We start from the raw sequence: 11,210 nt of genomic DNA, 5'->3' as shown, positions 1-11,210 counted from the left end.
ATAAATTGATATGTGTGTATCTGTGCGGTTGCTTTCTTACCAGTTTTGGTATTGTTGTGTGTGTGTGTGTGTGTGTGTGTGTGTGTGTGTGTGTGTGTGTGTGTGTGTGTGTGTGTGCGTGCGTGTGAACGTGTCGTTCTGTGATAGTATTTCCCTGGGCATTTTGATCACATGTTTAAAGGACCTAAAAACATATTTTGCTAAGTCCAAATTTAAGTCCAAAGCATCAACCAAAAAGGATCGATAACCACGACACACACACAAAAAAAGAACGAAAAATAACTAAATAAGTTAAAAAAATTAAATAAAAAGATTAAGAAATGGGTAACTTGGAATACAGGCAACATAAAATAAAAGCAGGAATCACCAACGACACTGCAATATTCTTCTTTCTTCTTCATTCATGGGGCTGCAACTCCCACGTTCACTCGTATGTATACGAGTGGGCGTTTACGCGTATGACCGTTTTTACCCCACCTTGTAGGCAGCCATACTCCGTTTTCGTGGGTGTGCATGCTGGGTATGTCCTTGTTTCCATAACCCACCAAACGCTGATACGGATTACAGGATCTTTAACGTGCGTATTTGATCTGCTTTGCGTATACACTCGAATGGGGTTCAGATACGAGCAGGTCTGCACATATATTATGTTGACCCGGGAGATCGGGGAAATCTCAACCCTTTACCCACCAGGCGCTGTTACCGAGATTCGAACCCGGGACCCTCAGATTGAAAGTCCAACGCTTTAACAAGTCGGCTGTTGCGCCAGTCGCTGTAAACTAAACTAAACTAAACTAAAATAAAATGAAATAAATGAATACAATAAGAGCAAACCAAAAAGACACTCAATGGAAGCACGAGGGTAATTGTCAGACTAATCACCACAGCACCCATGAAACAACACCAGCCACAACAAACAACCACAACAAAACCACAACACCAGCCACAACAAGCTAAAGCTGACAGGTGATTCACGAGCACATGGTCAAATCCATATACGCTACACCAGTTCTGATAGACAGATGCCTGACAGCAGTATAACCCAACGCGCTTGTCAGGCCTGGAGTGCATGCTTAGACATGTCTGGGTACCTATCACACTGGTTGTTATTGTTATTATCGGTTATAACCGTATCAATCAATGCCATTTTATTCATTCATTTACTGATTTGTTTGTTTGTTTGTTTATCTATTTAGTTATTATTATTATTATTATTATTATTATTATCATTATGAGCATTTATGCCTAATCTTGAAAATAAGCCCCAGTTAGCTAGTTATTCTTCTAATCTTGGCCATCATCTTCTTCCCATGATCAGCACTTTCAAATCACAGTAACAAAGAACACAATCGTACATACGGCATCATTATCATTATCATTTGCAAGTTACAGTAGCACAGAGCACTAACTCATCATTACCATTATTATCATGATCGTTATTACTATTGCTGTTGTTATTACTATCATTATCATGATAATGATAATTATTAGTATTAGTATTATTGTAATTATTATTTGAAGGACATGTCATCTCCAATCCCCGCTGCTAAAAATCCCCAGAAATTAATGATGTTAATATTTCACATGAACAAGTGTTGGTGGAGATTTTGACAAAATTCACCCTGAGCTGAGCTAATAAAAAACAGAATACGTTCGTCTAAAAAAAAAAAAAAAAAAAAAAAGCAAACGTTGAGGGAACACACGTTTGTGTGTGTGTGTGTGTGTGTGTGTGTGTGTGTGTGTGTGTGTGTGTGTGTGTGTGCGTGCGCGCGCCTGTTATCCACCACACAAAACGCGTTAAGCAACGACAGACAACCAAAGAGTGTTCACACCAATCGCTGAGGGTTATCGCCCTTACCGGAAGATCGTCACCGTCATCGGCCCTGGTTAGTCAGTGAATCACATCAGTCAATGAAAGCACGAATAGATAACTAACTAACTGACTAAGTAAATGAATCACATCAGTCAGTGAAAGCATGAATAGATAACTAAAAACTAACTAAGTAAATGAATCACATCAGTCAGTGAAAGCACGAATAGATAACTAAAAACTAAGTAAATAAGCAAATAACTAACTAACTAATACATGAATAAATAAACACATGAATGATTTAGAAAATAAATGAATAAAGAGACAGATAAATATATGAATAAATAAGCAAATCAATAAATAAACAAATAAATAAATAAGTACAAAACAACAAATTCAATTAATAATTATCACTTGATTTCTGAAATAGATGGATCGTGGCAACGAAAATGAATGGACAGAATAACTACAAACAATGAAAAGTTGAAGAATAATCATGATTCGAGACAACAGGAATGACAACAGGCAAGACAAAAAGTGTCATCTCTTGGCCCCCAGGGGCATCGAAACGCTACATTCATATATCTTACATATACCACATTCATATATATCTTACATATACCAGTCTTCACATGCTTGGGTAGACAAGCCCCAACTCACCGAGGGTTTGAGACCCGTCGGCTACCCTCACCTAGTTTAGCCAGCCTGTCAAAGCCGTTGCCCGGGGTTTGGACGCTGCCGCATGCTAGCAGCTTCTAGGACCCATAGGTGAGAGCTGGGTGCCGGTGGGGACCAACAGAGGACGAGCCACTCCCGGAAGAGCGTGACAAGCCTCCCCTCTAGAGGTACTACCCCTCCCGTGCACCCCCTGACACAGAGGTGCTCACTCGTGCAAACTTGCCCAGCATCTACACCATCTTGATGCAGGTCCAGCTGGGCTGGGCAGGCCATGTAGTTCGCATGCCAGACCACCGGCTCCCCAAGAAACTGCTGTACGGAGAACTCCAACATGGCAAGAGCTCCCATGGAGGCCAAAAGAAGCGCTTCAAAGACACTCTGAAAGCTTCTCTGAAGGCCTTCAACATCAGCCACGACACATGGGAGCTGAATGCAATGGACAGACCAAAGTGGCGTTCAGCTGTCCACAAAGGCGCCAAATCCTGTGAGGCCAACAGAATCGCTGCAGCAGAGCAACGCAGACAGGCCAGGAAAAGCAGTGCCAGCAAGTCCCCAACAGCCGCCACCATCCCCTGTCCACACTGCGTCAGAACCTTCCGGGCGCGGATTGGCCTGACCAGTCATCTGCGCACCCACAGAGCCCAACCCACCCACCCCCAGGATGACTAGATGGTCCTCGTCGATCCCGACGGACGAACCACACAGATATACCAAACTATACGAGCGATGTCAAAAGAACAAAGAGAGAGAAAAAAAAGGCCGATTCGCGCAGACAATACGCATTATTAATTACTTCATCACCATCCATTAACAACAGACATAACTTTACCGAAAGGAACTACAGACAGAGCAGACAGAGGAAACAGAGGATAAGAAGTGTAGGGGAGGGGGGGAGGGAGAGGGAAGGAGAGAGGAGAGAGAGAGGGGAGTGCAGAGAATGAGGGAGAGACAGTGAGAGAGAGGGGAGGGGGGTGAAGGGAGGGAGGAAGAGTGAAAGAGAGAGGAGGGGAGAGAGAGGAGGAGAGAGAGTGGGGAGGGGACAGAAAGAGAGAGAGGGGATGGGGGAGAGAGTGAGAAAGAAAGAGGGGGGGATGGTGAGAGAGAGAGAGAGGGGGGGGAATGGTGAGAGAGAGAGAGAGAGAAAGCGAGAGAGAGGAGGGAGAGAGGAGGGAGAGAGAGAGGGGGGGATGGTGTGAGAGAGAGAGAAAGCGAGAGAGAGGAGGGAGAGAGGAGGGAGAGAGAGAGAGAGAGAGAGAGAGAGAGAGAGGATGGGGAGAGAGTGAGAGAGAGAGGGGGATGGTGAGAGAGAGAGAAAGCGAGAGAGGAGAGAAAGGAGGGAGAAAGAGAGAGGAGAGAGAGAGGAGGGGAAGAGAGAGGAGGGGAAAGAGAGAGAGATGAGAGTAGAGAGAGGAGGGGGAGAGTGAGAGAGGGGAGAGAGGGAGAGAGAGAGAAAAGGGTGGGATAGACAGAAAGAGGGAGTGGAGAGAAAGAGGGAGACAGCGAGAGACTGAGAGAGAGAGAGGGGGGGGGCGGTGAAGGGAGGGAGGGAGAGAAAGAATGAAAGAGAGAGGAGGGGAGAGAGAGGAGAGAGAGTGGGGAGGGGACAGAGAGACAGACAGACAGACAGAGACGGAGACAGAGACAGAGAGGGGAGAACAGACAGACAGATGAACTTGGAGAAATAAAACAATTACAGATAGACAGAAACGAAACGAAAATGGTTTTTATTCAGTGCAGGCCACAGCTACTACTGAAGGAGGTCCAAAGACAAATACACAGCAATAATGGGCTGACGACTTCTTCAGAGAAACCAGTGTCAGTATCAATAATGGGCTGACGACTTCTTCAGGGAAACCAGTGTCAGTATCAATAATGGGCTGACGACTTCTTCAGAGAAACCAGTGTCAGTATCAATAATGGGCTGACGACTTCTTCAGAGAAACCAGTGTCAGTATCAATAATGGGCTGACGACTTCTTCAGAGAAACCAGTGTCAGTATCAATAATGGGCTGACTTCTTCAGAGAAACCAGTGTCAGTATCAATAATGGGCTGACGACTTCTTCAGAGAAACCAGTGTCAGTATCAATAATGGGCTAACTTCTACCAGTGTCAGTATCAATAATGGGCTGACTTCTTCTTCAGAGAAACCAGTGTCAGTATCAATAATGGGCTGACGACTTCTTCAGGGAAACCAGTGTCAGTATCAATAATGGGCTGACGACTTCTTCAGAGAAACCAGTGTCAGTATCAATAATGGGCTGACGACTTCTTCAGGGAAACCAGTGTCAGTATCAATAATGGCCTGACTTCTTCAGAGAAACCAGTGTCAGTATCAATAATGGGATGACGACTTCTTCAGGGAAACCAGTGTCAGTATCAATAATGGGCTGACGACTTCTTCAGAGAAACCAGTGTCAGTATCAATAATGGGCTGACGACTTCTTCAGAGAAACCAGTGTCAGCATCAATAATGGGCTGACTTCTACCAGTGTCAGTATCAATAATGGGCTGACTTCTTCAGAGAAACCAGTGTCAGTATCAATAATGGGCTGACGACTTCTTCAGAGAAACCAGTGTCAGTATCAATAATGGGCTGACTTCTACCAGTGTCAGTATCAATAATGGGCTGACGTCTTCTTCAGAGAAACCAGTGTCAGCATCAATAATGGGCTGACGACTTCTTCAGAGAAACCAGTGTCAGCATCAATAATGGGCTGACGACTTCTTCAGAGAAACCAGTGTCAGCATCAATAATGGCCTGACTTCTTCAGAGAAACCAGTGTCAGTATCAATAATGGGCTAACTTCTACCAGTGTCAGTATCAATAATGGGCTGACTTCTTCTTCAGAGAAACCAGTGTCAGTATCAATAATGGGCTGACGACTTCTTCAGGGAAACCAGTGTCAGTATCAATAATGGGCTGACGACTTCTTCAGAGAAACCAGTGTCAGTATCAAAGCGTCCAGAACCAATTATCTTATACATCAACTGCGCGCGTCAGCGCACCGCTCAGTCAAAGGCTTTATATAAACATATGTAGACATTCTTCACTACGTTGGTACGTTGGTTTGTCGTCAGCATGGTGACGTCAAAGGGACAGGAGTTTACGTAAAACAGAACACATGAAACATTCGGCGCAATAGCCGGGTGGTTAAAGCGTTGGACTTTCAATCTGAGGGTCCCGGGTTCGAATCTCGGTGACGGCGCCTGGTGGGTAAAAGGGTGGAGATTTTTCCGATCTCCCAGGTCAACATATGTGCAGACCTGCCAGTGCCGGAACCCCTTTCATGTGTATACGCATGTAGAAGATCAAATGCGCACGTTAAAGATCCTGTAATCCATGTCAGCGTTTGGTGGGTTATGGAAACAAGAACATACCCAGCATGCACACCCCCAAAAGCGGAGTATGGCTTCCTGCATGGCGGGGTAAATAAACAAAACGCACACACACGTAAAATGTTAAATGTTACATGTTTGTCTAAGTGTGCATGTGTGCGTGCCTGAAATCTGATTGAATGACACAGGAAACGAATGATGAGCGCCCAATGGCAGCCGTCAGTCGGCTCTACCCACAGGTAGGCAGCCTGTTGTGGAAATGACCCCGTGTTTGTAAAGCGCTTAGAGCTTGGTCTCCGACCGAAGATAGGCGCTATATAAGTATCCATATCAATCAATCAATCAATGAAATATCATGGTATGGGTGTTGACCCATTACGTAATACATTTTCTTTCTCCTGTTAAAGGAATGGGGAAAAAAAACCCCCAAAAACACAAAAAACCCCAACAATCTTGACAGATTATGCATGTAGTTGCTATTTGGTGCTCTGTACAGTTCAGAGAGTGGCAAAACACAGAGAGACAGACAGACAGAGAAACAGACAAATTCTTTTCCTTATTATCGAGGATAATAGATAATCACTGGCGTGCTTTTTTCATCCAGTCCCCGCCCTGAAACAGGGTCTACATTACACAAAACTACATTATGTATGTCATTGCATGCACTACACAATGCTACTTAAAGTCATAGAAATCGAATACTATACTACATAAAGGTATAAGCATGGTAAAAATAACACACACACACACACACACACACACACACACACACACAGATGGAGAGAGAAACATACAGACGAAGAGACACAGTCAGGGACAGACACAGACACACAGACACAGACACACAGACATAAGTAAAGAACATCAACACACAGTTGGAGACACCCCAGTGGCGAATTTACTTACTGTTGCTCCTTTCCCATGCGTTTCACTTTTCTTTTTCCTGTCAGTTAAAAAAAAAGAAGAAAGAATGAAAAAAGAGAGTTAGATTCTATGCATAACGGAAACTGCCTTCCGCGTATATGTTACGGGGAAGAAAAAGGTTTAATGTGCAGTTCTATACCAACACCTTTTATTCTTTTTGTTTGTTTGTTTGTTTTTTGCGGCCCCGTCATGTGCAGCGTTTCAGTGGCATCACCCCCACGCCGCTCATTCCCACTTCCCCCAGCAACACACAGCCACACCCGGGTTCGTCTGCCGCAGTCCCGGTGCCGGCAGTCCACAGAGAACCATAGATGTTAGGTCACCAGGAGGCCACACACCAGAGGAGACCCTGCACTGCTGCTGAGTCACTTGGGTGGTGTTCGGTAATGCCTGCTCTGATTTAACGTACTTAGGACACCGCTTACTAAGACCCCTAATGGCGACAATAATGGCTTAGTCGCAGAGCCAGACTGAGTGAGCATCCCTCCCAGAGCAGAGACCGCCACCACGTCCCTCCAGCTACAGTTACCCTTGAATCTACCGACACTGAAGACATTGACAACACTCACCCCAAGCACGGAAACTGAGGTCACCACGAGAACAGGGCATGACTTGAAAGCATGAAAGGTCACATAATTTAGACTTTTTACTTCTTGTTTTCTTTTTTTTCTACACTGACGATGCAGGAGGAGGAGGAGGATGACAATGATGATGACGATGATGATGATGATGATGATGACGATGATGATAACCACACTTCTGCTATGAAGGTCCATTTAGGTTTGGGACTGCATGACAAGGCTGTACTCTACGCGGGAGCGTATCGTTGTGCCGCCGACCCGCTATGCCGCCGACCCGTTGTGCCGACCCGTTTACGGATTGTCTTTTGTCACAAAAAAGTTTGTTTGGGACAAACATTGGTTGTTATGATCTTTTATTTCTTTTTGAGTGTGATTGGGTATGTGTCTGTGTGTGTGTGTATGTGAGAGAGAGAGAGAGAGAGAGAGAGAGAGAGAGAGAGATTGTTTGACAATGGGTCTGCGGCAATATGATTTTATTCCCTTTCGGTACCAGGGCATTTTACATTTGCAGTACATTGGAAGATTGTTTCCGCCATTTCCTTGTTTTGGGCTATAGATACTAGTGGAGAAATGATCTGTACAAGAAACTTTCCTTTAAAATTCGTTTCTAGCACACTTTTTTCTTTTTGCTTGTTATTGGTTTTGTTTCTCATTAAAAATGTAGAAAATTGAAAGTATTACATTTGTCCTGAATACATATTTTTTTTATCATTTAGTTTGCATTTGCACGAGCCCGCCTCTAAATGGCGAGTTTTAGTGTCATTCAGTGTTTACATCATAATATACGTCATTTGTGAAAACTGCTACTGTCATATATCATTTTTCACGCGCATGTGATGAAAAGCGAAAGGGAATAAAGCGGGATAGCGGCATAGCGGGTCGGCGGCATAACGGGACGGCGGCATAACGGGTACCCCCCACTCTACTCTTTACTCTACGCTTCCTGTCATAACGATATATCCAGGCCCGAGAGATACAGACACTTGCAGTGTTGGTCGGGAAATTAGAGCAACACACCCAAAAAAGACACATCCGTGAAGTGGATGACACTCCACTGTGTGGTCCCAGTCTCCCCATTTCAGCCCACAGCACACTCAACTCTGGGTAGGAGCCGGCAACGGGCCGAAAAACCCACCTCCGCTGGGATTCAAACTCGCGTCCATTGCTGTTGGACCAGCTGTAAGGTTGTGTCATTGTGTGATATGATAATTAGACATGAAGGCACGAAGGCAGGAGTACACACACATACATTCAGCTCCTCCCTCCCCCCTCTCCCCCAAGATGCACACACTCCAACAGACACACACACACACACACACACACGCACACACACACATATACTCCCCGCCTTCCTCCCTCCACACACACACACACACACACACACACACCACACACACGCGCGCGCACACACAAACACACACGCAGGCACGCACGCAAAACACAGATACACACAAAAAAACACACACACATACACACACTCTCTCACACACACACACACACACACACACGCACGCACGCACACACACACACACACACACAAAGTCAGACACAGACAGAGACACAGACACAACAGACACAAACACAGACAGACAGACAGACACAGACACACACAGACACACACAGACACACACACACACACAACCACTTACTTGGCATTTTTGCGTCAGGGACTGGCGTCGTTACATCCGCAACACAGCTGCTGCCATAAACACACACACACACACAAGAACCACAGCTGAAAAACAGGGTATAATATAAAATTAAAAAAAGTAATTAAGATAAAATAAAATAAAATAAAATAAAAACAATTGACCGTGCAGAAAAGAGAGGTTCCAATATCTTGTAAAGAATTTCCCTTGATCCACACAGCACACAATTTGAACACTGACTGTCCGTGTCAGAGGCTGTGTCTGCATCTGATTGTGTGTGCCTTGTGCGTTCTGTGCTCACGTCCTTTCCAGCGTCAATCTGCGTTGTTAAAAAAAGAACGGTTGTACGTACACACACACACACACACACACACACACACACACACACACACGGCACCTCGCCCCCCTCACCCCACACACACACAAACGGGACACCCTTTACCCCACCCCACCACCCCCATCCCAAAAGTTACTCCCGGAGAAATATTCTGAACTGGTGCCAGATTAGCTTTGGTGTTTCTTTCTGGGGAAAGTGTGTGTGTGTGTGTGTGTGTGTGTGTGTGTGTGTGTGTGTGTGTGTGTGTGTGTGTGAGTGTGTGTGTGTGCAGGGCAACGGTTTGGGAACCACGTGGAGAACAGATTTTGGTCCTGATCCAAATTACGCTTGGAGAGGTTCAGTTGTGTTTCTCTCTCTCTCTCCCTCCCTCGCTCTCTATCCCCTCCTCTCACTCGCACACACACTCTCTCTCTTCTATCCCTCCCCCCCCCAGCCTCTCTCTCCCTCCCTACCCCCCTCTCTCTCCCATCCTCCCCCCCCCCCCTCCCCTTCTTTCTCTCTCTGGCATTTTTTTTGCTCGGAATAACCCCCCGAGAAGCCGATTTGCTGTGTGGGGGTTCACTCTCTTGCGATTCACCGGCAGTAGGAATCAATAGCGACCTATCTCGCTTTCCACGGTGTAGACGGAAGCTTACCCCCCCCCCCCCCCACTCCCCCTCCCCACTCTCTCTCCCCCCCACGATGAAAAGGCGAGGAGGAGGAGGAAGAAGAAGAGGAAGAAGAAAGAGGAGGAGGAGAAGAACAACAACAACAGCAACAACAACAACAACAATAATATTAACGTTCAACAATTCAGTACCCTCGTAGTATGTAGCGGTCACCTCTCCACAGAACTTCTCAGGCCTTGATACGTAACATGGATTACAGTTCGCTGAATCAACACAACAAGAAGGCCCAAGATACTGATTGTACAACAGCTGTGAGGGGGAAAACAACCACAACGGTGGAGAAGAAGAAGAAAAAGAAGGAGAAGGAGAAGAAGAAAAAGAAGGAGAAGGAGAAGGAAGAGGAAATGAAGGAGGAGGAGGAAGAGTAGGAAGAAGAAGAAGAAGAAGGAAGAGGAGGAGGAGGGAGAAGAAGAGAGAGGAGAAGGGGGAGGAGGAGTAGGCAGAAGAAGAAGAAGAAGAAGGAGAAGAAGAAGAAGAAAGAGGAAAAGAAGGAGGAGGAGGAGGAGGAGGAGTAGGAAGAAGAAGAAGAAAGAGGAGGAGGAGGAGGAGGAGGAGTAGGCAGAAGAAGAAGAAGAAGAAGAAAGAGGAAAAGAAGGAGGAGGAGGAAGAGTAGGAAGAAGAAGAAGAAGAAGAAGGAAGAGGAGGAGGAGGAAGAAGAAGAGAGAGGAGAAGGGGGAGGAGGAGGAGGAAGAATAAGAAGAAAGAGGAGAAGGAGGAGGAGGAGTAGGCAGAAGAAGAAGAAGAAGAAAGAGGAAAAGAAGGAGGAGGAGGAGGAGTAGAAAGAAGAAGAAGGAAGAGGAGGAGGAGGAGGAGGAGAACAACAACAGCAACAACAACAACAAGAACAATAATATTAATGGCAATAATGATAATGATAACGATGATAATGATGATGATAATGATGACGACGATGATGATGATGACGATGATAAGTGGTTTTTCTCACCTTGTAAACACCAGTTTTATCACTTTTAAGTGTTCTGTTGCATACTTTCATGAATGTTCATATTAGTAAAAGTGATTGCGCTTGACGTGTTTAATGCTATAGGCACTGGAGCTGAAAAGACAAATTTCTGTGGATTTACAGACAATAAATTGATATCTTCTTATCTTATCTTATTTTACTTTACCAATATACATTTGTACACCGCCCTTTGTCTCCGAGAGCTCAGAACGATTTACATGAAAGGAAAAAAAAATTACATGAACCATTCATGACTTTTTCT

The 11,210-nt window shown here is 45.2% G+C and overlaps 1 protein-coding gene across 4 annotated transcripts in view; it reads right to left on the bottom strand.

The window, feature by feature from the left end:
- LOC143276971 (uncharacterized) overlaps window positions 1-9,265 on the bottom strand; it is a 29,181-nt gene extending 19,916 nt beyond the window's left edge. For 2 of the 4 annotated variants that reach the window (XM_076581664.1, XM_076581667.1), the window contains exons 1-4: window positions 9,144-9,265; window positions 8,980-9,065; window positions 6,732-6,768; window positions 1,859-1,883 (exon numbers count right to left, since the gene is read on the bottom strand). In XM_076581664.1, coding sequence (XP_076437779.1) covers window positions 1,859-1,883; window positions 6,732-6,768; window positions 8,980-8,986 — 69 coding nt within the window. In that variant the 5' untranslated portion in view covers window positions 8,987-9,065; window positions 9,144-9,265. Of the gene's footprint in view, window positions 1-1,858; window positions 1,884-6,731; window positions 6,769-8,979; window positions 9,110-9,143 lie in introns of those variants that run through there. The other 2 variants (XM_076581666.1, XM_076581665.1) reach the window with 2 other exon arrangements.
- Window positions 9,266-11,210: the final 1,945 nt, after the last annotated feature.

Source organism: Babylonia areolata, chromosome 33, assembly GCF_041734735.1.
Source record: "Babylonia areolata isolate BAREFJ2019XMU chromosome 33, ASM4173473v1, whole genome shotgun sequence".
Lineage (NCBI taxonomy): Eukaryota > Metazoa > Mollusca > Gastropoda > Neogastropoda > Buccinidae > Babylonia > Babylonia areolata.
Note: the sequence above shows the minus strand (reverse complement) of the source record. Positions and strands in the feature narration are given on the sequence as shown.